Source organism: Bos grunniens, chromosome 17 (assembly GCF_055505025.1).
Source record: "Bos grunniens cultivar Pamir isolate PY7600 chromosome 17, Bosgru_T2T1.0, whole genome shotgun sequence".
Taxonomy (NCBI): Eukaryota; Metazoa; Chordata; class Mammalia; order Artiodactyla; family Bovidae; genus Bos; species Bos grunniens.
In genome coordinates this window covers 4,643,802-4,671,683 of record NC_141181.1, presented here as the reverse complement: position 1 = coordinate 4,671,683, position 27,882 = coordinate 4,643,802, and the positions used below count along the sequence as shown (strand labels likewise).

Below are 27,882 nucleotides of genomic sequence, written 5' to 3'. Positions count from 1 at the left end.
TGGTATTACATTATTGGTACTTTTCAGAAAAAGCAATTGATTCTAAGAAAATTCCCTTGGCACAAAAAGTTATAGTGAAGGCTGTTCTTATACTAAGATCATGGCATCCAGTCCCATCTCTTCATGGCAAATAGATGGGGAAACAGTGGAAACGGCGGCTGACTTTATTTTTCTGGCTCCAAAATCACTGCAGATGGTGACTCCATCCATGAAATTAAAAGATGCTTGCGCCTTGGAAGGAATGTTATGATCAACCTAGACAGCATATTCAAAAGCAGAGACATTACTTTGCCAACAAAGATCTGTCTAGTCAAGGCTATGGTTTTTCCAGTGGTCATGTATGGATGTGAGAGTTGGACTATAAAGAAAGCTGAGTGCCAAAGAATTGATGCTTTTGAACTGTGGTGTTGGAGAAGACTCTTGAGAGTCTCTTGGACTGCAAGGAGATCCAACCAGTTCATCCTAAAGGAAACCAGTCCTGGATGTTCATTGGAGGGTCTGATGTTCAAGCTGAAACTCTAATACTTTGGCCACCTGATGCGAAGAGCTGACTCATTTGCAAAGACCGTGATGCTGGGAAAGATTGAGGGCAGGAGGAGAAGGGGACGACAGAGAATGAGATGGCTGGATGGCATCACTGACTCAATGGACATGGGTTTGAGTGGACTCCAGGAGTTGGTGATAGACAGGGAGGCCTGGCGTGCTGCGGTTCATGGGGTTGCAAAGAGTCGGACACAACTGAGCCACTGAACTGAACTGTTCTTCTATTGTAAAAAAAAAAAAAAAAAAAAGTTTCCAATATTAAAAATTCAAATCATACTTGTAAAACAGGCTGTTTACAAAGAGAAAATTCTATATGATGATAACTGTAAAGGATCTATTACCATGTCATAAAGATGATCCATTTGAATTTCAGAGTGTTGGAGTAGTATTTTCATGGAAGTATCAGGATTTGTTTGTAGATATTTACGGTCACCAATCTTATGGATGTAACTAAAATGCCAACACAGAATGCTTTCTGTGTTAGTGAGATCAGAGGCTCCAAACATCAAGAAAAAATCAGCAGTTGCTACCCACACTCAGGAGCAAAAGCAAGGTAAGCTCTCTGGGATGGACTACGAAGGTGGGGACTTGCCTGCCTCGTGGCCCTCAGCCTGTCACCCACCACGAGGCCTTCTTTGGCTCTTTGGATTTGTCATCAGCATGTGAGCCTCCCTGTCCAGCCCCCACCCATGGCAGAGGGCCCGGGTGCTTCTTGCTCACCTTATGCTGCTGCTACTGCTGCTAAGTCGCTTCAGTCGTGTCTGACTCTGTGCGACCCCATAGACGGCAGCCCACCCGGCTACCCCGTCCCTGGGATTCTCCAGGCAAGAACACTGGAGTGGGTTGCCATTTCCTTCTCCAATGAATGAAAGTGAAGTCGCTCAGTCATGTCCAACTCTTAGCGACCCCATGGACTGCAGCCTACCAGGCTCCTCCATCCATGGGATTTTCCAGGCAAGAGTACTACCACGTGACAAAGGGAAATTGGAGGGGACCTGTCCAAATTTGACGCTCATCGCAAATGCTCTAAGAGCCTAAGGACTGGCGTGAGAGCAGAGGGAGAAGGAGACGGTGACATCGGGGGTCCTGCTGCCCCCCAGCCGTGGGGCCAGCTCCTCTCCCCTGAGGGTCTGTGGGAGCCATGTCAAGAGGCCCTGGCTCCAGAGAGGATGATTGGGAGAGGAAGAGGGGTCAGGCCTTGACAAAGGGAGAGTCTTCATGAGGCTGACCCTGAGTGACGCGGCCCTGATGCTCAGCAGCAGCCACACCATGGGGATTCCAACCGGGGCTCCCAACCCAGCAACCCTCAGGCCCCTGCCTCTGCCAGGCCCCTAGGGTACCAGTGTCTGATTCTATCTGTACCAAAAGCCTGTGACCATCTTTCCCCAATTCTCCCTCCTTGGGGTAATTCTAGAAGGTCAGAAACCTCACAAACACTGGGAGAAGGAAGTACAATCCAGAAGAAGAAAAAATTCAGTCTTTCCTCATAGCTCCGCTCAGGTTTCCAGGATGAAAGCATAAAGGAACCAGGGAAGGAGAAGCCCTAAGTAAAGCAAGGAGTCAGAGTGGTTGTCATCATACTGGAAGAGGTGAAATTGCCTCTGTTAAGAGGTCTAACTTACAATAAACTGCTCCTGTTTTTGGTGCATAGATCACTGAGTTTTGACAAGTGTATGTCGACTGAAAAAAGAAAAGTACAGCCTAAAAGTGGAGGATTATGTTTTATTTGGTAGACTGCCTGGAAAATCCCATGGACGGAGGAACCTGGTAGGCTGCAGTCCATGGGGTCACACAGAGTTGGACACGATTGAAGTGACTTAGCAGCAGCAGCTGAGGACCTAAGTCTGGGAGCCAGCCCCTCAGGTAGCTCTGAGAGACTGTTCGGAAGAGGGAAGGGAGGAGCCAGGATGCCTAGATTTGGGGGTTTTTTTCAATCTCAAAATATTTTATTCATCTTTCCATAACCCAGATCAAACACCTTCAATCATGCTTGTGTTTATATAAGTATGTCACCAATCTGCTAAGTCTTTTTAAAATAAGGCCCCAATCACATCTCCGGCTGTATTTCATAAGACTGTTACTCTGTTCAACATTAAAAGCAAGTAACAGCTGAAAATATAATAAAATTCAGAGCAAGAAAAAAAAAAGAATGAGGCGAATGTATCCCTGGTGACATAGAAAGGTCTCCAAAATAAGAATGAAAAGGCAATTTTAGGAGTGTGTGTTTGTGTATGGTATTGTACAGTTAAGTGTCTTTCACTTTAAAAAATGCTGGAAGATTACACACCAAGCTGACAGTTTGTTGCTATTTGTTGTTGTTTAGTTACTAAGTTGTGTCCAACTCTTCCACGACCCCATGGATCATAGCCCACCAGGCTCCTCTGTCCATGGGATTCTCCAGGCAAGAATGCTGGAGTGGGTTGGGATGTCTAGTTTTTGCAACAAAAACCAGGTAGTTGGACCATCAAATTACTGTTGATTAAAGAAAAACAGACATCTCAAGTTAATGAACTTAGAGCTTTTCTATGTATGGGAAGATGCAAGAATCGGGACTTAGTTGAGGTCATTTCTTGGAGAAGGACCTTAGCCATCTCGAACCAGTATCCTAATTTCTCCATCCCAGACCCCTCAGGATGCCCAGGTGAGGGTGGCCGCAGTGGCTGGTGGCTTGATGGCTGTCACATCCTTTGTTTACTCCTAGAGCAGGTGGCTTTGTTTGTCCACTTATCAACACCTGCGTACCCCCCCACACCATCAACACACACAGTACTTCCACCATCCCTCAAAGTCGCCTGTGCCCCCTGACTGCCATTCTGCATCCTCCCCCAGCCCCGGGTAAGCACTGGTCTTCTCCCTTCTGCCACTGCAGGCTAATTGGCATTCATACAAGTGGATTCATACAGTATGTATTCTTCTGTGTCTGGCTTCACTCACTCAGTGTAATATTTTTGAGATTTATCTATGTTGTGCATGTCAGCAGTTTCTTCCTCTTTATTGCTGGATAGTGCTCTATTGCAAGGATTAGACCATAGTTTATTTTCCACAATGTCCTTTTATGGATGGACATTTGGGTTTTTTCCAGACACGGGCTATGAACATTCTGTTACAAATCTTTACTAGACAAGACTTTATTTCTTTTGAGTAATTACCTAGGAGTGAAAATTGTTGGGTTGTATGATACATATGTGTTCACCTGTATAACAAATCATCAAAATATTTTCCTTTAGTGGTTGTGTTATTTTCTATTCCTACAAACAGTGTGTAAGAATTCCAGCTCCACATCTTTGACAACTTTTGGTAATGTCAATGTTAAACTTTTTAATTTTAGCTATTCTAGTGGTTATATAGTGGTATCTCTCATTGTAGTTTCAATTTCCATCTTCCAGATGGCTAATGGTGTTGAGCATCTTATGTGCTTACTTTTTAACATTGTTTATTTATCCTTGGCTGAGTCGGGCCCTAGTTGTGGCACGCAGGATCTCTGTTATAGCACGCGGGCTTCTCTCTAGCTGCGGGTTCATGGAACCATAGTTGCAGCAGGCAGCTTTATATACTTCAAGGCGTGTGGGGTCTTAGTTCCCTGGTGGTGGTGGTTTGGTCGCTAAGTCATGCCCAGCTCTTGAGACCCCATGGGCTGTAGCCTGCCAGACTCCTCTATTCACGGGATTCTCCAGGTAAGAATACTGGAGTGGGTTACCATTCCCTTCTCCAGGGGATCTTCCCGACCTAGGAATCAAACCCCAGTCTTCTGCATTGCAGGCAGATTCTTTACGGACTGAGCTATAAGCTATAAACCCTTAGTTCTCTGACCAGGGATAAATCCCATGTCCCCTGCGTTGGAAGGCAGGTTCCTAACCACTGGGACACCAGGGAAGTCCCGTTATGTGCTTATTGACCGTTCAACACTTTCTGTTGCTGGTGCCTGTTCAAATTTTTTGTCCAATTTTTTTATTGAGTTATTTGTTTTCTGATTATTGGGTTGTAAGAGTCTTTATATGGTCTGGATACAAGTTCTTTGTCAGATAGAGTTGCTAATATTTTCTTCCAATCTGTGGTTTGTTTGCCTTTTAATTTTCTTAATGGTGTCTTTTAGAGACTAAATTTTCTTTTTTGGCTACTCTTCACAGTTTGCAGGGGATCTTAGTTCCGTGATCAGAGATTGAACTTGAGCCACAGCAGTGAAAGTACAGAGTCCTAACCACTGGACCACCAAAGAATTCCCCAGAAGACCAGTTGTGTTTAAATTTTGATACAGTTCTATTTATCAGTTTTCCCCTGTTATTGTTTGTGCTTTTTGCTTTATAAGGCATTCAAATTACTGAATGAGATTTTCCTGGTATTAAAAATGCTCAGCAAACCTTCACCTATTTATTTTTTATATTTATATTTTTAACTTTTTGGAAAAATCCATATACATATGTATTTTTTATTTCAAATTTAGTTGTATTTACAACTACACTTTTACATTTAATTCTTCTTTGAATTCTCTACTCTTTTTTGGTTTTTCCTAAGTTAATTTAATTATTATACTTCTTTCTTTGTTGCTTCTTACAGAAGACTTTTATGAATGATCTAGCTCTGATTTTCAGTGCACTCTGTGTTCTTTTGAAAGATTGGATTAACATGGGTTATATTTTCTCCCTTTCCATTTCTTTTTTTTGTTAATTAATTTATTTTTTAATTAATTTATTTTAATTGGAAGCTAATTACTTTACAGTATTGTAGTGGTTTTTGCCGTACATTCACATGAGTCAGCCTTGGCTGTACATGTGTTCCCGTCCTGAAACCCCCCACCACCTCCCTCCCCATCCCATCCCTCAGGGTCATCCCAGTGCAGCAGCCCTGAGCGCCCTGTCTCATGCATCGAATATTGTGATGGGTTTTGCCATACGGCGACATGAATCAACCACATGTATTTTAAAGTTTTACCTGTACAATGTTACATTTCTAACACTATTTCATAAAGTTGTGGGGCAGAAGGGAATAATGCTTTAGGGATCTCAGAACTGTGTGAGGCACAGCAGGGTCTCTGTGAACACGGACTACTGTCAGAACGTTCAGTTACCTCCTTGTGACTGACAAAGCTACCGAAGATCTGCCAGCGAGCCCAGCCAAAGCCCGGGCAAGACCAGCTTCCTCAGGGGCCACCACTGTGTCACAGGCCATTCCAGAGAGGGAGAAATGACTATGAATTGGGCCACGACCACCAAGTGGATGTCTAAAACACAATAATGAGGAACATGGGTATCTTTAAGCTTAAATTTTTTAAAATTAGAATTGCATAGTGTATAACTGATTCAGTGTACCGCAGAGGTTCAGTGGAACGCCAATAAGCTATACTTGGAGAAATGTACTCAGATTTCCTGCTATTAGGCAGAATTCTAGGGAGATGTTAGCTAAGCTTCCTACTTTTTGTAGTTTTTAAATGACTGATTTGCTTAATAATACATAGCTCTAGAAATAATCTGATAGCAAGGTTAAAAATTACGGATAAAAATATGTGTGTGTGTATTGAAAGGAAGGGGAAAGTATATATATTAGAAAAGACTTTGATGCTCGAAAGATTGAAGGCAAAGGAGAAGAGGGTTGCAGAGGATGAGATGGTTGGATGGCGTCATTAACCTCAATGGACGTGAGTTTGAGCAAGCTCTGGGAGATGGTGAAGGACAGGGTAGCTGACATGCTGCAGTCCATGGGGTCGCAGACAGAGACAGCTGAAGTGACTTAGCCTCCTTTCAGTAATTTTAGAGGCTGGGAGTCAAACAGTCTGCAGTGTTTTTGTTTTGTTTTGTTTTTGTTTGGTGGTGGCTTTACAAATATCCTTAAAGTCATCTTGCTGCAAGTTAAGCCAATTTTCTTCCGATTTGTTCTCAGTGGAAATGGATAAGAACACATAAGCATCTCTGCTTTCAGCTAAGTAATTGCATGCTCCGCTCCTAAAATGTCCCCCCTGAATTTATTTTCCAATTCTTTTATTATCTTAGTTACTCTCTGCCAAGCTCCTCAACTATCTCCAAATTCCTCTTTGGATGCAGTCAGTCATCTAGTGAGGCCCTGGGGATAAGAGCATCATTCCCAGCGGCCCTGCTCCCCAGGCGTCCCAGCATCGCGGTGGTGGTGTAACCACAGTGCCGTGCTGTCGGCTCACCGCATTTCTATAGCACCGTGTCCAGCACTGTATCTGTATGCTGAGAAGTGTGGAGGCTCTAAATTCCATCAAAGTCTCAATCGCTAAACATTTGGGGGTGGGGTGCAGAATGTCAAAAGTCATTTTTAAATGTAAACATCAAGGTCAAGCGGTTCCAACAGCACGTAGAACATATGAAATGAAAAGTCAGCAAACTGTACCCCTCCACAGTCAGCCAAACCACAGTGGCCCCGGACCGCTGGGTGCCAGGGCCTCTGGGCCTCTGTCCCTGTTATTTCCACTGCCAAGGATGCGCTTTCCAAAGACAGCCCATGGCACCCTCCCTGAGCACATCCGGGTCTTCCCTCAGAGAGTGCCTTCCCAGCAAGACCCCTCCCGATTGACCTAACTATAGCCCTCTTGTTCAGCCCAGTCCACTCCAACCCACCCTTGGGAATTCCAAGTCCTCCTCTTAGACTACTATATATTTCCTCGTAGCACTTAACAGACATGGTCTGTATTTTTAGTTGTCAATTCGTGTGTTTCTCTTCCCTAGTAGAAAGTAGTTTGTGTTATGTTGTGTTCACTGCTTTATTCCCCAGCTCTTAGAAGAGTTCCTGGCACAGAGAGACTCTCAATAAATAATCTTTGGATGAATAAATCTGTGAATACAAATAGAAGTATTTGTGGTGAGAAAGAGTACTTGAACATTTACCTTTATTTTATGGAAAACATATATAATGCTTTGTTGTGGTTCAGTCGCTCAGTCTTGTCCAACTCTTAGTGACCCCATGGACTGCAGCACACCAGGCCTCCCTGTCCATCACCAACTCCCGGAGTTTACCCAAACTCATGTCCATTGAGTTGGTGATACCATCCAACCGTCTCATCCTCTGGTGTCCCCTTCTCCTCCTGTGCTCAGTCTTTCCCAGCATCTTTTCCCTTTTCCCAGCAGACCCTTTCCCAGGGTCTTTTCCAATGAGTCCACTCTTCACATCAGGTAGCCAATGTAGTATTGGAATTTCAGCTCCTGCATCAGTCCTTCCAATGAATATTCAGGATTGATTTCTTTTAGGATTGATCGGTTTGATTTCCATGCTAAGGGACTCTCAAGATTCTTCTCCAGCACAATTTGAAAGCATCAGTTCTTCGGTGCTTAGCCTTCTTTATGGTCCAGCTGTCACATTTGTACATGACTTCTGGAAAAATTAGCTTTGACTACATGGACCTTTGTCAGCAGTACTTATTAAGTGCTAAATACAGTTCTAAGTTATTCACAAATAAATCTCAGCTCTTCATGATGGCCGTATGAAGTAGGACTATCACCGTCCCCAACCTGTTAATGAGGAGACAGGTGCCCCGCGCCCACAGCTGGGACACAGTGGCCTACCCTAGGTTCGGCACTCTCGAACACCACCATGCTGCCTCTCTTAACTAAGTGACTGAGATATATCCAGCAGAAGCCCCAGACTGTGCGGACGTGGGCTGGGGCCAGCAACAGGGTGCTTTCTGGGCAAGGCTATTGAGCATGGATGCTGGAGAAGAGGCAGTGGACCCCATCCAAGTGCTGGCGAGTTGGTGTAGGCAACTCAGAAGAGGAAAATAGAGGAAGGAAGGCTATGCACGTGAGAGCAGGGGTGTGGGGGACCCAGGCAGACATGGGGAGAAGGGCAGGCCTCAGGAGAGGCTGATGAGAAGCATCTAAATGAGGTTTCAACTGCTGCCTAACTGGGACCCTTCACTCCAATTTGGAATCTAGCAGCAAATGGCCAGCATTGGGCTAATGGCTGAAGCAATGAGGGCTGGGGAAGAAGTGTGGGCATGGCCTGAGCATGTGAGAGTAACCTGGAGGTTAGGCAGGGAGAGAGCGGGGGAAAGAAAGAGAAAACCCAGATCAGATCTGAGAAATTACCCTTCATGTTCCCTCATCGCTCCTCCAATCTTGCAATATCAGATTAATTCATTAACTGAAAATCTTTTAAGAAGTGAATAAACAAACTGTGCTGTGTTCATATAATAGGACATCACAGCAATAAAAAAAAGTATGAACTATTGATACCTAACAGAAGCAGAAGAGATTAAGAAGACATAGCAGGAATACACAGAGCTATACCAAAAAAGTCTTAATGACCCAGATAACCACAGTAGTGTGATCACTTACCTGTAGCCAGACATCCTGGAGTGTGAAGTCAAGTGGGCCTTAGGCATTACTACTAACAAAGCGAGTGGAGGTGATGGGATTCCTGCTTATTGTCACCCTGCTTATTTAATTTCTGTGCAGAATACATCATGTGAAATGCTGGGCTGGATGAATCACAAGCTGGAATCAAGATTACCAGGAGAAATATAAATAACCTCATATATGCAGATGATACCATTCAAATGGCAGAAAGTGAAGAGGAACTAAAGAGCCTCTTGATGAGAGTAAAAGAGGAGAGTGAAAAATCTGGCTTACAACTCAACATTAAAAAAAACTAAGATCTCAGTGACCCTATATGCAAGGCACCAAAAAAGACACAGATGTAAAGAACAGACTTCTGGACCCTGTGGAAGGAGGCAAGGGTGGGATGATTTGAGAGAATAGCATTGAAACATGTATATTACCATGTGTAAAGCAGATCACCAGTGCAAGTTCAATGCATGGGGCAGGATACTCAAAACTGGTTCTCTGGGACAATGCAGAGGGATGGGGTGGGGAGGGAGGTGGGAGAGGAGTTCAGGATGGGGGACACATGTACACCCGTGGTTGATTCATGTCGATGTATGGCAAAAACCACCACAATATTGTAAAGTAATTATCTTCCAATTAAAATATGTAAATTAAAAACAAAAAAACTAAGATCGTGGCATCCAGTCCAATCACTTCACAGCAAATAGAAGGAGGGGAAAGTGGAAGCAGGGACAAACTTTATTTTCTGGGCTCCAAAATCACTACAGACGGTGACTGTAGCCATGAAATTAAAAGACGCTTGGTCCTTAGAAGGAAAGTTATGATAAACCTAGACAGCATATTAAAAAGCAGAGATATTGCTTTGCTGACATAGGTCCCTATAGTCAAAGCTATGGTTTTTCCAGTAGTCATGTACAGATGTGAGAGTTGGGCCACATAAAGTGCTGAGCATGGAAGAATTGATGTTTTCAAGTGTGGTGCTAGTGAAGACTCTTGAGAGTCCCTTGGACTGCAAGGAGATCAAAGCAGTCAATCCTAAAAGAAATCAACCCTGACTATTCACTGGAAAGATTGATGCTGAAGCTGAAGCTCCCATACTTTGGCCACCTGATGCGAAGAGCCAACTGATTGGAAGATACTCTGATGCTGGGAAAGATTTAGGGTAAAAGGAGAAGGAGGCAGAGGATGATAAGGTTAGATAGCATCACTGACTCAATGGACATGAGTTTGAGCAAGCTCTGGGAGATAGCGGAGGACAGGGAAGCCTAACGTGCTGCAGTCCATGGTGTCACACGACTGAGCGACTGAACAACTATTGATACTCCCAACAACCCAGACGAACCTCAGAAAAATGCAGAACAAAAGAAGCTTCTGTGGTCTGAATGTTTGTCTTCTCCCCTAGCCAATTCATATGTTGAAATCCTAATGCCCAATGTGATGATGATGTTAGGGCTGAGACTTTGCAGGGTGATTAAGTCATGAGAGTGGATTAGTGCTGATATAAAAGAGTTCCCTCAGACTTTCCTACCCCTTCCACCCCATACGGGTACAGCTAGACCTCCATGACCAGGAAGAGGGCCCTCACTCGACGCTGCTGCCTCCCTGATCTTGGACTTCCAGCCTCCAGAACTGAGGGAAATAAATGTCTGTTGTTTATAAGCCACTCAGTCTGTGGTATTGTGTTCCAGCATCCTGAGAGGACTAACACAGAAGCCAAACAGAAAAGTATGGTCTGTATGATGGCTGCTGCAGATAAGCAAATAAACCGATAGTAACAGAAAGTAGATCCATGGTTAGTTGGGGCTGGGGCTGGGGTGCAGGAAGGGGCAGGAAGATGGATTATGGAAGCTTTTGGAGGCAATGGAAATCTTCCTATCTTGATTGAGGTAACGATTTCACAGGTGCACATTTATGTCAAAACTATCAAAATAGACACAAGAAACTGGGGGTGTTCAAACCTGTAAATCTGTTATTTGGGGTTGTTTTCTGAAGGCTTTTCCTAAGATTCAATAAATGATTTCTTTTCTTCTTTGTTTTTTAGTTTTGGATTTAAGTGGTAGAAACAACGTTGAGCTTCCCAAGTGGCACCAGAGGTAAAGAATCTGCCTGCAGTGCAGGGGACTTAAGAGACATGGTTCGATCCCTGTGTGGAGAAGACCCCCTGGAGGAGGGCATGGCAACCCACTCCAGTATTCTTGCCTGGAGAATCTCATGGACAGAAGAGCCTGGTGGGCTACAGTCCATGGGGTCGCAAAGAGTCAGACACGACTGCAGTACTTAGCATACGTGCACGCAGGCCCACAGAAACATCTTTGCGCAGCACGTTTCCCCTTGTAGAGGGTTGACGACACTTGCCCCTGAATCCCTTTCCGATATGAGGAACCCTCCCTGACCCTGGAGATATATTCGCTTGGAACCTCAAATATGACTTTGGAACTTCCCTGGTGATCCAGTGGCTAAGACTTCATGCTCCCAGTGGAGAGGGCCAGGGTTCCATCCCTGGTTAGGGAACCAGACCCTGTGTGCCACAGCTAAGACCTGGCACAGCCAAATAAATGTACAAGTATATAAATACATACATAAATATTTTAATATGACCTTATTTGGAATAAGGGTCTTTGTAGCTACTATTAAGGTAAAGATATCAAAATGCAATCACTGTGGATTAGGGCCCACCCTAAATCCAATAACACGTGGTCTTAAAAAGACATCAAAGGAGGAGACGAAGGGAAGGCAGTGTGAAGACAGAGGCAGAGATTGGCGTGACGTGGCTGCAAGCCAAGAGCTGCTGGCACCCACCGCAAGGTGGAGAGGCACGGTACAGATTCTCGCCAAGCCTCCAGAAGAAAGCAACCCTGTCAACACCTTGGTTTTGGACTTCAGGCCTCCAGAACTGTAAAATAATAAATTTGTCTTGTTTTACACTTATAGAAATGTGTTGTAACAGCCCTAGAATGTTAGTGCAGAGCCCCTAGGTATTTTTATTCCTTACTATCCTTAGTTTAGTTCTAACGCTATATCTTATTTCTCTCTTTTGGTGGGTTTTTTTTTTTTTTTTTTTTGGCCTGTGGTGCACAGCTTGTGGGATCTTAGTTCCCCATCAGGGATTATGGCGCCAGGGCACCAAGTCCTAATCACCAGACTTCCAGGGAACTACCCTCCCTCCCACCCATATCTTATTTCTGCTGTTTGTTTTTCCTTCTCTGAATTAGTCCTGTTAGAACTTTATTTTCTTAGCATTTGGCTGCTTGTACTAGAGAGTTATTCATTAACCTCTCTAACCTTCAGTTTCCTTGTCTGGGAAATGACTGTGAGTTCCTGCTGCCTGGGGCTGGCTGGGAGGATTGAATGAGTTAATGCATATGTATGTTCTTGTAACAGCACCTGGCATACAGCAGATGCTGTGCACATACTGTTCCTCATTATGAAGTTCTGCTCCTATTTTTTAACACATGCTTTGTCTGCACCAGGTCTTAGCTGTGGTCTGCAGGATCTCTTAGTTGCAACATATGAGGTCTAGTTCCCTGACTGGGGACCGAACCCAGGACCCTGAACTGGGCGCACGGAGTCTTAGTCACTGGGCCACCCTCTGTTCCTGCTTCCAAAGGGACGGGTCAGCTTGTAGTTTCCTTACAATTAGTGATACATTTGCCTCCATTATGTGGGTTATTGGTGAAAACACTGCACTATTCCTAGAAGGACCTTTCCTTATGGGCCCTGGGATTAACTCTGAGCTAGGTTTTCAGTGAGTCCCCTCCTGATCTTCACCTTTGTGGTGTCAAAAGTTGCCATGATTTAGCTCAGTGGACTGGGTGATGGCAAATGGACCCAAGGCCATTGCTTGGTACACCATATAAGTTGATTTACTGGTCATTTCCATGGCTAGAGTCTAACTTCATGCATTATTTTGCAAATATGAGCCATTTGGCATTTGGGGACAGAGCAAAATACTATATGAGGCTTGTAACAATCCACCAGCATGATAGGAAAAATAAAGTTCATTCATGTTGATGTGTGGTCAGCAGGGCCCTCTTAATGGCCTAACTTCATATGAACTGTCCTTAATCCTTACAATTGCTGTCTTTCTCAGAGAAATACAAATAATTCATATACAATAATAAATATGGAATATCTACATATTAGTCATAAACTGCTTCATCTGCAAAGAACAAATGTATCTGAGGATGATGAAAGTTTAGTGAAATGTGTTTAGAATTTTTACCTCTTTGACAAGTTGTGGGCAGACCAAAGAATGAATGATTTTTGTCCATAATTGACAATGCATTGAGGAACAGCTAAGCAGAACAAAATCAAAAGCCTTGTCAAGTCACGAAAAGATTTTAATTCTCATTCCTTCTCTCTGCAAAGTCCTTCAGTGTCAGTGATGGGTAGACCTTCAGCTTCTCCTCTTTATTAAGCCATGTTATTATTGACTATGCCAAAGCCTTTGACTGTGTGGATCACAATAAACTGTGGAAAATTCTGAAAGAGATGGGAATACCAGACCACCTGATTGCCTCTTGAGAAATTTGTATGCAGGTCAGGAAGCAACAGTTAGAACTCGACATGGAACAACAGACTGGTCCCAAATAGGAAAAGAAGTACGTCAAGGCTATATATTGTCACCCTGCTTATTTAACTTATATGCAGAGTACATCGAGAGAAACACTGGACTGGAAGAAACACAAGCTGGAATCAAGATTGCCGGGAGAAATATCAATAACCTCAGATATGCAGATGACACCACCCTTATGGCAGAAAGTGAAGAGGAACTAAAAAGCCTCTTGATGAAAGTGAAAGAGGAGAATGAAAAAGTTGGCTTAAAGCTCAACATTCAGAAAATGAAGATCATGGCATCCGGTCCCATCACTTCATGGGAAATAGATGGGGAAACAGTGGAAACAGTGTCAGACTTTATTTTTGGGGGCTCCAAAATCACTACAGATGGTGATTGCAGCCATGAAATTAAAAGACGCTTATTCCTTGGAAGGAAAGTTATTACCAACCTAGATAGCATATTCAAAAGCAGAGACATTACTTTACCAACTAAGGTTCGTCTAGTCAAGGCTATGGTTTTTCCTGTGGTCATGTATGGATGTGAGAGTTGGACTGTGAAGAAGGCTGAGCGCCGAAGAATTGATGCTTTAGAACTGTGGTGTTGGAGAAGACTCTTGAGAGTCCCTTGGACAGCAAGGAGATCCAACCAGTCCATTCTGAAGATCAGCCCTGGGATTTCTTGGAAAGGAATGATGCTAAAGCTGAAGCTCCAGTACTTTGGCCACCTCATTCGAAGAGCTGACTCATTGGAAAAGACTCTGATGCTGGGAGGGATTGGGGGCAGGAGGATAAGTGGACGACAGAGGATGAGATGGCTGGATGGCATCACTGACTCAACGGATGTGAGTCTGAGTGAACTCCAGGAGTTGGTGATGGACAGGGAGGCCTGGCGTGCTGCAATTCATGGAGTTGCAAAGAGTTGGACATGACTGAGCGACTGATCTGATCTGATCTGATCTGATTAATACCTATTCACCACTTTATTTCCAGAAAAAAGAAAGTAAAGGATTTAGTCTTAGAAGTTTATAATTTCCAGAATCTTCTGAGAAAACTTAAGGGATCTGACCATTCATCCATATTTTATCCAAAGGATCTCTGTTTTGACTACTCAGTTCCATTAACTATATGCTGTCCTAACATGAGAATCTACTATTATATGTGCATTAAAAAAATATATATCAGGACTTCCTAGGTGGTCCAGTGACTGAGACTCTGTGCTTCCCCCCGCCCCGCCCCACCCCGCCCCATCCCTGGTGGGAGACGTTCTACATGCCATGTGGTACAGTCAAGAAAAAGAAAATCAGTAGACTGTTGAGTAGTTTTCCCTCAGTACAGTGCTTTTTGGCAGCTCAAGAGCTTGATAAGGAGGGCGCTGGGGGATGTTGAACTAAGTCAGTGATGTGGAGCCTCAGCTCTTCGGAGGGTTGGGTGACACGCTCTCTGCTTGTGCGTAATTGAAGCTTCAGGTTGCCAAGAGGCGGATGACTAAGGGGCAGCTGTTTTGGATCAAGGGTAAAGTTCTGATTGGATGATGAGCATTCTCAAAGGGTATATGGCAATTTTCTGAATTGCATAATCAAGTGATTTAAAATGTAGAAAGTAGTGATGTCATCTCCCCCTCTTTTGAAAGAACATACATCTCTCTCTGTAATTATTTTGTGTTTAATAACAGCAGTAGACCAGTGCCAAGGGACACGGGGGTCAGGAAAGACCAGGCCTCAGTGGGATGTGGGGCCGTGTGCTCAAGGGTCTTCAGTCCTGTGTGGTTGTGTTTTCTTGGACGAAATTCCTGGCAAAATTTTCTTTCTAGGTTGTCAGAGCCTAGTGCTTCTCCTTGTTCTCAGTTCATTTCCTGTTCCAAGAGGCTTACCTGTGTTAAAAACAACTGAGTCTGAATATAGTCCTTCCCAAATTATAACTTGTGAATTGCCGTCTTCTTTATTGGTGTTTAACAAACTATATGAAGAAAGAAATAGTAGACTCTTGGAGAATGTTGTATATGTGCTATAGGTCATTACACTTGGAGTTTACAGAGAGTAGGAATTATTATGTCTGTTAATTTATATATAGAGAGAGAATTTGAGATCTGCTCAGTAAAGGTTAAACTGGGACTCGTTTCTTAATTTTGCATGTGTGGCATAGTAGAAGGAATGCTGGACTAGGAGTTAAGAAACTTGACTCCTAGCCCTGGTTTTGCTGCTATTTTGCTATGTAACTGAGCACGTCACTTAATTTTGCAGGGCATCAGATTTCCCATCACAAATATAAGGGTATCTGATCAGATTACTTAGAAAATCTCTCTGTGTCTAAAGTTATGTGGTTGTTTTCTGAAAATGAAACTTTCTGAGTAAGTCTTTGACAATTTTATTTCTTTCCCTGGTTTGTGTCTTTATCCCACTAGAAAGAGAGCCACCCTACCTTTTTTTTTTTTTAATGTCTAAAATGCTTCTTAGTAAATTTAAGTCGTTTATGTATTTTTCCTTCTGCATTGTGAATGGATTCTGCTCCTTACCTCTGCTCAGGGAGCAGCTGGCAGAAGAGGAAAAACCTGCTCCAGTGCCTACGGGCAGGGTGACTTTGGGAAGGCAGTTAACTCTGATTCTCAGTTTCTGTCTCCATAATATGGGAATAATCATTCCTACCACCTCCACTCCTGGTGGTTCTGAGGAGTAAATGAGATCAAGCGAGAGATGACCTGGCAGGTCGCCGCCGTTTACACAATATTCCTTCTCTCACCCTGCCTGCCATGTTCCTTTCCCTACTGGATGATCCTGCTCTTTCTCAGCTTTAATAGAGAAGGTGCAAATTGGTCTCCTGGTACTCACTGCCCCACAGTATCCAGTGCTTAACACATACTGAACAATGCACAAATAATGATTGAATAAATTGAATAAATCTTTTAAAAAAATCTTCGGTATACTCATGGGATGACGTTTCAAGGAAGCCTCCTGTTGAACCCAGAAGAAACTATAAAAAGTAAAATGAAACATAAAATTAGCCATCTAAAGTGAACAGTTTAGTGGCGTATAATATATCTGCAGTTGTACAACTACTATCTCTATCTGGGAGAAGGAAATGGCACCCCACTCCAGTGCTCTGGCCTGGAGAATTCCATGGATGGAGGAGCCTGGTGGGCTACAGTCCACTGGGTCGCAAAGAGTCAGACACAACTGAGCAACTTCACTTTCTTTCTTTCTATAGTTGCTTTTGGAGAGGGAAATGGCAACCCACTCCAGTGTTCTTGCCTGGAGAAGTCTATCGATAGTGGAGACTGGTGGACTACAGTCCATACAGTTTTAGTCGGACACAGCTGAAGTGACAGCACACACACACACACACACACACACACACACACACACACACACACGCATGGGTGTGTAGGTTGTGTCTACCTTGGAACTGCTGCTGCTGAGTCACTTCAGTCGTGTCCGACTCTGTGCGACCCCACAGACAGCAGCCCACCAGGCTCCCCTGTCCCTGGGATTCTCCAGGCAAGAACACTGAGTGGGTCGCCATTTCCTTCTCCAATGCATGAAAGTGAAAAGTGAAAGTGAAGTCGCTCAGTCGTGTCCGACCCTCAGCGGCCCCATGGACTGCAGCCTTCCAGGCTCCTCCATCCATGGGATCTTCCAGGCAAGAGTACTGGAGTGGGGTGCCATTGCCTTCTCCACATAAACCCTGCTGCTGCTGCTGCTGCTAAGTTGCTTCAGTCGTGTCCGACTCTGTGCGACCCCATAGACGGCAGCCCACAAGGCTAAGAGTCGGACACGACTGAGTGACTTCACTTTCACTTTTACTTTTATGCATTGGAGAAGGAAATGGTGACCCACTCCAGTGTTCTTGCCTGGAGAATCCCAGGGACGGGGGAGCCTGGTGGGCTGCCGTCTATGGGGTCGCACAGAGTCGGACACGACTAAAGCGACTAAGCAGCAGCAAGCAGTGGGAATGTAAAATGGCTCAGCTACTGTGGAAAACAGGCCTACAGTTCTTCAAAACGTCAAACATAAAACTACCATGTGACCTGGCAATTCCACTCCTGGGTATATAGCCAAGAGAACCGAAAACAGGCACTCAAACAAATACGTGTATACTTATGTTCATAGCAACATTATTCACAGGTAGTCAAAAGGCAGTGGCACCCCACACCAGTACTCTTGCCTGGAAAATCCCAACATTCCCACTAGCAGTGTGCAAAGGTTCCAGTTTCTCCTTATCCTCCTCCACACTTGTTTTTGCTTTTTTTTTAATAGCCATCCTAATGGTTGTGAATCAAATCCCTTATGATTATACAGTGGAAGTAAGAAATAGATTTAAGGGACTAGATCTGATAGATAGAGTCCCTGATGAACTATGGATGGAGGTTCATGACATTGTACAGGAGACAGGGATCAAGACCATCCCCATGGAAAAGAAATGCAAAAAAGCAAAATGGCTGTCTGAGGAGGCCTTACAAATAGCTGTGAAAAGATGAGAAGTGAAAAGCAGAGGAGAAAAGAAAAGATATATGGATCTGAATGCAGAGTTCCAAAGAATAGCAAGGAGAGATAAGAAAGCCTTACTCAGTGATCAATGCAAAGAAATAGAGGAAAACAACAGAATGGGAAAGACTAGAGATCTCTTCAAGAAAATTAGAGATTCCAAGGGAACATTTCATGCAAAGATGGGCTCAATAAAGGACAGAAATGGTATGGACCTAACAGAAGCAGAAGATATTAAGAACAGGTGGCAAGAATACACAGAAGAACTGTACAAAAAAAGAGCTTCACAACCCAGATAATCATGATGGTGTGATCACTCACCTAGAGCCAGACATCCTGGAATGTGAAGTCAAGTGGGCCTTAGAAAGCATCACTACAAACAAAGCTAGTGGAGGTGATGGAATTCCAGATGAGCTATTTCAAATCCTGAAAGATGATGCTGTGAAAGTGCTGCACTCAATATGCCAGCAAATTCGGAAAACTCAGCAGTGGCCACAGGACTGGAAAAGGTCAGTTTTCATTACAATCCTAAAGAAAGGCAATGTCAAAGAATGCTCAAACTACTGCACAATTGCATTCATCTCACATGCTAGCAAAGTAATGCTCAAAATTCTCCAAGCCAGACTTCAGCAGTACGTGAACTGTGAACTTCCAGATGTTCAAGCTGGTTTTAGAAAAGGCAGAGGAACCAGAGATCAAATTGCCAACACCCACTAGATCATGGAAAAAGCAAGAGAGTTCCAGAAAAACATCTATTTCTGCTTTATTGACTATGCCAAAGCTTTTGACTGTGTGGATCACAATAAACTGTGGAAAATTCTGAAAGAGATGGGAATACCAGCTAACATGCCTCTTGAGAAACCTATATGCAGGTCAGGAAGCAATAGTTAGAACTGGACATGGAACAACAGACTGGTTCCAAATAGGAAAAGGAGTACGTCAAGGCTGTATATTGTCACCCTGCTTATTTAACTTATACGCAAAGTATATCATGAGAAATGCTGGGCTGGAAGAAGCACAAGCTGGAATCAAGATTGCTGGGAGAAATATCAGTAACCTCAGATATGCATATGACAGCACCCTTTGGCAGAAAGTGAAGAGGAACTAAAAAGCCTCTTGATGAAAGTGAAAGAGAAGAATGAAAAAGTTGGCTTAAAGCTCAACATTCAGAAAACTAAGATCATGGCATCCGGTCCCACCACTTCATGGGAAATAGATGGGGAAACAGTGGAAACAGTGTCAGACTTTATTTTTGGGGGCTCCAAAATCACTACAGATGGTGACTGCAGCCATGAAATTAAAAGATGCTTATTCCTTGGAAGGGAAGTTATGACCAACCTAGATAGCATATTAAAGAGCAGAGACATTACTTTGCCAACAAAGGTCCGTCTAGTCAAGGCTATGGTTTTTCCAGTGGCCATGTATGGATGTGAGAGTTTGACTGTGAAGAAAGCTGAGAGCTGAAGAATTGATGCTTTTGAACTGTGGTGTTGGAGAAGACTCTTGAGAGTCCCTTGGACTGCAAGGAGATCCAACCAGTTCATTCTAAAGGAGATCTGTCCTGGGTGTTCTTTGGAAGGACTGATGCTGAAGCTGAAACTCCAATACTTTGGCCACCTCATGCGAAGAGTTGACTCATTGGAAAAGACTCTGATGCTGGGAGTGATTGGGGGCAGGAGGAGAAGGGGACAGCAGAGGATGAGATGGCTGGATGGCATCACCAACTCAATGGACATGAGTTTGAGTGAACTCCGGGAGTTGGTGATGGACAGGGAGGCCTGGCGTGCTGCGATTCATGGGGTCGAAAGGAATTGGACACAACTGAGCGACTGAATTGAACTGAACTGAATAGTTGTGAAGTGGTACCTCTTTTTGTTTTGATTTGAATTTCCCTAATGGCTAATGATGTTGAGCATCTTTCATGTGCTGGTTGGCCATTGGTATATCATTTTTGGAGAAATCTCTATACAAGAACTTTGCTCATTTTTAAATCGGGTTATTTCTATTTTTGTTGTTTAATTATAGGAGTTCATTATATATTCTGCATACTAGACCTTATCAGATATATGATGTTGATATATTTCTCCTGTGGGTTATCTTTCCACTTTCTTGATGATAGAATTGATGCACAGAGGTTTTTTAATATTGATGAAGTCAAATTTATCTATTTTTCCTTTTTTTCATACTTTTGGTGTTCTGAAGTTTTTCATAATTTTGGTGTTTTTATGACAGGGTCTTGATTAGCATTAAAGGAAAACTAGATCTTTTCCAGAAGGTAACCTTTACTTTAAAATCCAGAGCCATGCAAATACAGATATAAGTAATCATAATCATATCATAATCAATTCATAATCAATTCATAATCAGTGGAAGAACAGAAGGACCCGAAGCAGCCTCAAAGCACTACTTAGATGAATACCAGGGGAGTCTCCGGAGAAGGCAATGGCGCCCCACTCCAGTCCTCTTGCCTGGAAAATCCCATGGATGGAGGAGCCTGGAAGGCTGCAGTCCATGGGGTCGCTGAGGGTCGGACACGACTGAGCGACTTCCCTTTCACTTTTCACTTTCATGCATTGGAGAAGGAAATGGCAACCCACTCCAGTGTCCTTGCCTGGAGAATCCCAGGGACAGGGGAGCCTGGTGGGCTGCTGTCTATGGGGTTGCACAGAGTTGGACACGACTGAAGTGACTTAGCAGGGGAGTCTCACTTAAGTGAGTTGCACTTCAGTTTAAGGAGTCTCACTTCCCAGGTGGCGCTAGTGGTAAGGAACCTGCCTGCAATGCAGGACACACAGGTTGGATCCCTGGGTTGGGAAGATCCCCCTGGAGAAGGAAATGGCAATCCATTCCAGTATTCTTGCCTAGAGAATCCCACGGACAGAGGAGCCTGGCAGTCTACAGTCCATGGGGTCGAAAGAGTCAGACAGGACTGAGCGATTTAGCACGCATACACGCACCAGAGGAGTCTGACTTTAATATAATTAAACATCAGTGGCAGAATCATAAATATTTTTAAACTACCATAGATCAGAAAGGACAGTGTCTTTGGATTATTCTTTTTATAATCAAAATCAGAAAAGCCCGATACAAAATTTGTGGAAATGCTTATATTTCAGTATTTTTCCGTTTCTCTGCTAGTGAATTTTGATAGCTGTTTTGCTTCCTTTATAAATAAGAGAACTATTCCCAATTTTAAAGACTGTGCTTTTCTCAAAGATTTTATGCCTGTAATTTACACAATACCACAAATCAGCCAAATAGCTCTTAACCTTCTTCTTACTTCAGTGTATTATTTAGAAATTTTATTTTAAAAAGCCATAATTTATTTTCTGGTTCTTGGTTATTATCATAGGGTTTTGACAGTTTAAGCTGGCCTAGTAGCTTTGCAAGTAGGATTTAGTTAAGTTCAGAAGAGAGAAAAAAGCCATTGCCTTTGCCTTCTCCCCTATACACTGAGTTAACTCCTGTTTTATGTGTGCAGGTATGATCAGATTGTGAGCATTTTTTTTAACATGAGGTATTTATATTTGGGGAATAAAATATGCCCACTTCTCTGAGTTCTGAAGACAAACCAATCAAATCAAGCATTTTTTCTGTAAATGTAGTAAGTACTTATCTGATATTCTATTTAAAAAGATAAACATGTAATAAAAGCATCTTCCTTGGACTTTATTCCTTTCCTTTGTTGTTTGATTGAAAAAGTCCTTTCTACCCCAGTGAATACTATATTTATTAAGCCCGGGAGACCAGAGATGGTTAATGCAACACGAACGTCTGTGACTTCTAAAAATTTGCATTATTTTGTGTGAGGCATCAAACTCCTCCTTGAAAATGATCTTCTGTGAGCAGTGATTAAACTTTTCAACTCGGACCCCTTTCATGCTGCGGGGCTGGCCCTTCTTATTCGGCGTTCCTCGCTCTCTGTCTCCCCTTCTTCAAAATGAAATACGATATCCTCAGCCAACAGAGCCCAGAGAGGCTGGTCATTGGCGCCCATTGTCCCCTGATGCCGCAGCCCCGCCCCCTTGGCTGGCGCTGACAAGCTGTTTATATTTTTCTAAGGGCCACCCTTTAACTCGGCGGCCTGATGACTATAATGGGCCCGATTGTCTGTGGGCTGCAGAGCCCCGAGGCCCCACATCCAAGGAGGCTGCGGCCCGTCTCTGATGCACCGGAGAGGCGGATATGGAATACCGGTAAGGGCGCTTCTAAGGGCGCGGGGATGCCTTTTCTGGGCTCACAGGTGGCTCCTGGGCACTGTTTTGGAGAAACGAGTCGTGATCGAGTTGCTAGCTTTTTCCTGGTTTTAATTTTCTGCCTGCTCAAGACGGAAGGAACAGATTGGATTTCTGGATTTGCTGACGAAGCTCACAGGGATCCCTGTGGACCCAGGCAAGAACCGAGCAGGGAAGCAAAAATCCAGGGAGAGACGCACGCAAGCGGGTTTGACACCAAAGCCACACGGAAGAGGCAAAGCGCGGGGCTGCCTCGGTGATGCCGTGAGATTCAAGGGCTGTTTTCTCTTCTGACTTAGCTGTTCGCAGCCAGAATTTAGCTCTGCCACTATGGATTTCTGTAAGCCAGCTGTTGGCCAGTGTAACTCGGTCAGCCCCCTTTGAATGCGTCTGGGATCTGCTGGGGTTTTCAAAGGGCGAACCGTGGTAATCTTGTGTGCCATAAATAGTTCTATATAGAAACGTGAGAACGGTTTAGAGCTGCAGGCTGTAAAGTTTTTACTGCCCCATTAAGGTGTTCAGAGGGTACTAAGGCCGCGGCAGTGGGGCTTGGGAATGAGGGAAAGCCTGGGGCGATGAGAGCATTTGTCCGTGACTAGCCGAGAGAGAAACCCGGGGGGCCTGAGGACCTCACGTGAGAGGCGGGAGCGAGCCCTGAAAGGGGCTGCGCCAGCCCTCCTGGGGTTCTGTCTGGTTTCCGCGTGAGTGAGGGAGGGCGGAGAACCTTCAGGCATCCGCCTCTGGTCCCGGATTGCCGCATCGTGGATGCCCCCCGCCCCGCTCAGGCGGAGCAAGGCACCTCGCCTCGGGCAGAGGGCCACAGGGGGCAAGCCGGGAGGAGGTGCGCAGTTACTGGGCTGCAGGCAAGGGCCAGGGGCTGGGCTGTCTAAAGCCCTGGGAATTGCTTCAAGAATTCCCGCCTCCTGCTGAACAGAAACTCACTATGGCAGCTTTGATGGGAGGCTTTTGTCTCTTTGCCTTTCACAGGAGCCTCACGGTGCAAAGTCAGTGAACCCAGTCTCTGCTTGATATGTACGGGAGCCTGAAAAGGGGAAGGGGTATGGGTCAATTTTTAGACAAAACAAAGGGTGAATTATGGGGCTTTAATGCATCTAGTGCTTTATAAATCTCCCCACCTCACCTAATCCCCGGCCTCAGTACTTATTATCCAGACACAGCATGTTTAAAACCAACATGATGTAGGGCTCCTGGAAGACTTAAATCAGATGCAAACTTTTTTTTTTTAATGAAGTTGACCCAGAGCATCATGAGTGTTTCAGCACAGTGTGTGAAGACACCTGGTGATTTCCAAACGCCCAGGCTCTCCTTCCATGGTCTGGGTGCCTGAGGAAGGGGGCGAGTTGCCCCGTGGGTGCTCTCATCCAGAAACAGAGCTTCTGGCCCTGCCAGTGCTGCCCCAGAGATGTGGGGCTCACAGGTGTGAATTGCCCTGTCCTTCTGCCTCAGGCCTCCCAAATCCTGGCTTCCTTCAGGTCATCGTATTCTCCTGTTTCTACCCCACAAGCACCCCCGGGGGATGGTGAGAGAGGAAGAACCAGGAGGAGGTGGTGAGAGCCCGGGGTGAATTCCAGGATATCCCAGGTAAACAAAGGCAGCCTCTGCCTGCCTTCTTTTATCAGAATGGAGGGCACGCCAGACTCCGGAAATCTCAGACACAGCATCATTTTTAGGTACAGAATTTATGCTTAGGATAAAAATAGAAGATTTACAATACAGAGTAGTATTCCTCTCTGTATGTGTGTTAGCCGCTCAGTCGTGTCCGACTCTTTGCAACGCCATAGACTGTAGCCCACCAGGCTCCTCTGTCCCTGGAATTCTCCAGGCAAGAATACTGGACTAGGTAGCCATTCCCTTCTCCAGGGGATCTTGCCGACCCAGGGATCAAACCTGAGTCTCCTGTATTGCAGGCAGATTCGTTATCGTCTGAGCCACCAGGGAAGCCTTCTAGAGCTTTTCAATACTGAGGGCTATTATGAAACCAAAGAAACAAGCCTGTGTGGATGAAATACTATGACGATGACAAAGTCTAACAGAAATAGTACCTATCATTTGTTGAGCACTTACTATGTGCCAGGCCTTTTCGCGCATTATCTCACTCAGTCCTCCCTAATCCCTTTGAAGTACAGTTCTCATTTTACAAAGAAAGAAACTAGGGCACAGAGAGGTTAAGTAACTGGCCCAAAGTCACACAGCTTATTAGTGACCTGAAATGTGAATCATTCGGAAGGTACACAGCACATCACCTTGTGTTATGAAGTGAGGAGTTTCTGTGGAATAGAGCTGGCATTCATATTCACAGTTTTTCAAGAATCCATCACTGCAACCAAAATGTGACCTCCTGTGGGAACGTAATTGGTGGCTGGGAAAGAAAGCCAAGAACCACTTCCTTTAAATGAGCGAGAGCACCAAAGAACAGCAGCCTTGTCCAGCGAGCCAAGTGCCAGGGAGGGCCAGCCGTGGGGCTGGGGGCCCTTGGGCCTGGCCCTGCCCCACCACAGTGGGCCTGTGCTGTGTGGCACTGGACCCTGCGAGGAATGACACAGCAGAGGAGCCAAAGAACACAGCTGAGTCAGACACGCCTGGTTCCAGCCTGTGATAGAAACATGTGCAAGGCCCAGTGGAGATTGGAAGAAGCACCTTTAGCCAGACTGGGGACATCGGTGAAGAATTTGTAGAGAGGGGGGATTCTAGAAGGAAGTCTTGAAGAATGAGAAGAGTGGGTCAAGCGGGCATGGAGGGAAGGGTGCCTAGCGCCAGCAGTTTCTGATGTGGTCGGTCAGTGGTGGGTCTTGTGGGCAGCTGTGTACCAGGGTTGGAAGCAACCGAGTCAAAGGGATCAACATGTGCAAAGACCCAGAGTCAGAGAACAACTAAACAGCTTGTTCAGTCTGGTTGAAACCTGGCGTGTGAGTGAACAAGTGGTCCTGGATGAGACAAAGCTGATGGAAAATGAAGCCAAAGAAAACTGTTCCGTAAGCGGCAAGATCTTGACAACTGTTTTATCAGGGTGATGGATGTGTAGGGATCCATCATCTACTTCTGTGTTTGTTTACATTTTTACTAATAACTTTTGTAAAAAGGAGGCTAGCCCATAGATGCACCAAGAACAGAACATAGCTCAAACAGAGCAGAACTTGATCCAGGTCTCCTGGTGTGTGGTGACTACTGGAGACCTCGCCGAGTCACTGGACTTCTCTAGTTCTCCTTCTCTTCATCTGAAAATGGGAGTAATAACGTCCACCTCACTGGGCTGTTGTGGGGATTGAAAAGATAGACCATACAGATATCCCTCCATAGAATGTCATGGAATCATCCCTTTTCCCACTCATCCATTCTGACTGAGGTTCCTAGATGATGCTGTAGAGAGTTCCAAACAGAGAACCTCAAAATAGTCTGAAAGTTACAGAAGCAAGAACATGCGAGGCAAGGTCCGAGCTGGAAGCAAGTCTGGGGCTAGGTGAGTGGCCTGAGAAACATCCATACCACAGACATGTGAGTTTAGGAAAGTTAGCTCTGCAGGTGGCTGAAGAACAGGAAACCCCATGACCTTGGCTGTCCAAGGCCTCCCTACCTAAAGCATGGAGCCCCATTTGATTTGCGTTTACAAGCCCTTGCATTTCATGTAGTTTCTGTCTAAATTTTTAAGTGAAGTGCCACTCCCACCATCACTCATGCTTAATGAGCATGCGGTTTGGTCATCCTGGATATTAAAGTGTCCCAAGGAGAGAGAGGGAAAGGGAATCAGAACAGTAGACTGAGATTTCATCCCCTGGGGAGCCCCTGGGAGCCATTTAGATAAGCATCATCTCATCTCAAGCCACACCTGGGAACACAACCCCTTATCACACTGGCAGTCTCCTTTCAAGGACAGCGTTTCCTGGTATGTAAGTGTTTAGCAACCAGATGTGTTCTGGTACCGTTCCTGAGGAGTTGACTCTGAGGGAACAGCACATGTCACGTTTCGCAGCGGTTGTGCAGAATAGAAAGTCCCTCGAACTGTGGACTCTACAGAAACTGCAAGAAGCAGAGGGCCAACCTCTGACTTCACAAACACCAGAGATGCTTCTTGACACCAGCCTCTGTAACTAAGGTGACAAGTGCTGTCCATCTTTAATGGGTGTGTAGGAGGAAGATATTTAAGTCTGCAGCATCCTCAAAGCCTTGGTATAAGCCTGGACAGGGCAGGCTGTGTCCAGTGCGCGTTTTTTGAGGTGTCAGGCAGCTAAGTCTATCCTCACTGAGATTCCTCCAGGGGCCCTCCAAAGACAGAGTTCTCACTGCATGCTTTTGCCCCACTCCGACTTCTCCTGCTCCAGAGGGGTAAAACTGAGTTCATGCTGAACTTTGAAGCAGTAAGTTGGCCTCAGAACTACGTGCCATGAGGAGCACTCATGTGTTTAAAGTGAAGTCACTCAGTCGTGTCTGACTCTTTGTGACCCCATGGGCAGTAGCCTGCACCAGGCTCCTCCGTCCATGGGATTTTCTAGGCAAGAGTACTGGAGTGGGTTGCCATTTCCTTCTCCAGGGAATCTTCCCGACCCAGGGATCGAACCCAGGTCTCCTGCATTGTAGACAGACGCTTTACCATCTGAGCCACCAGGGAAGTCCTACTCATGTGTTTACCAAGGTCATTTCAAGTCAGTATAGTTTCCTTGGTTGCAGCACTGGGTGATTTCATTTTAACAACAGGAACTTTAAGCAGACTCTTGCTGAGGTGCCTCTGTCCGCACAAGTCCTGTGAAATGTGCAAGGCAGCTCCTTCCAGGGTCCTGGAGGGTTCCAGGGACACCGGGACTATCTCCGAGTTTCTGGGAATGCCCAGCAGAGTTGAATCCCTTTGCTGTGTCACTGACACACAGGTTCTTCCGCTGTGGACCAAGGGACAAGAACCAGGGCCCTGGAATACAGGAGTCTTGCCCCATGCTCATCACCGCTGGATGATTCTATTATCTTAAGAGCATTTTTATTTTTTTTAGAACTTGACATATCCGATTTATTTCTCATACCAGCATTATTTTGTGGCAAAAGTACATGATATTACTGCGATGGGTTTTTTAAAAAATTTTAATTGGAGGCCAATTACTTTACAATATTATGGTGGTTTTTGCCATACATTCACATGAATCACCCATCCTGACCCTCCCTCCCCCGTATATTAAGAGCATTTTTTAACAGAAAATAGCAGCCATCAGTGATTTCGTAGAAATGTGGCCCATTTCAGGATACCCTCAGGGAGGCTAGCCATTGTCTTCTGATAGTCTCTGTGACCTGGGAACGCAGGGGGTAAAGCATAAATCTTAATTAATACTGGACCATTAGGAAAAGAAAATGGAAAGGCTCTTGGAAGGTCGCTGCTGCTGGTGCTGCTGCTGCTAAGTCACGTCAGTCGTGTCTGACTCTGTGTGACCCTATAGACGGCAGCAGTGACCCTAAAAAGCCCCCAAGGCCGTGCTGGAACTTGGCAAGGAAAGGCAGGGGCAGCCCGAGGAAAGCAGTGATCTTCCCATTCTCAGCCCAGGCACTGGAGCAGCGCCGGAGGGGGCCTGGGCCGGGCCCAGCTCCCCCCATCCAGGTGCGCCCGGACATTCAGGGAACGCCGGCCTCCTTGCCTGTCGGGGTTCCCTCGTTGCTGTCTGAACACAGACCTGGTGCGCTTGTCGAGGGGCAGGGTCCCCGGGGGCGGGGGTGGGGGAAGCTGCTGCTAGGGAGGAGACCTGGGCTCAGCGCGGAACAGGACCGGGTGGAAGCAAG

The 27,882-nt window shown here is 45.1% G+C and overlaps 1 protein-coding gene across 6 annotated transcripts in view; it reads left to right on the top strand.

Annotated features, from left to right (window-relative positions):
- TRIM2 (tripartite motif containing 2) overlaps positions 1-27,882 on the top strand; it is a 212,767-nt gene that overhangs the window by 63,185 nt on the left and 121,700 nt on the right. For 3 of the 6 annotated variants that reach the window (XM_086345899.1, XM_086345888.1, XM_086345887.1), the window contains exon 1: positions 21,954-22,071. The exons of the other annotated variants lie outside the window; for them this stretch is intronic. In XM_086345899.1, coding sequence (XP_086202025.1) covers positions 22,061-22,071 — 11 coding nt within the window. In that variant the 5' untranslated portion in view covers positions 21,954-22,060. Of the gene's footprint in view, positions 1-21,953; positions 22,072-27,882 lie in introns of those variants that run through there. 6 annotated transcript variants of the gene reach the window in all.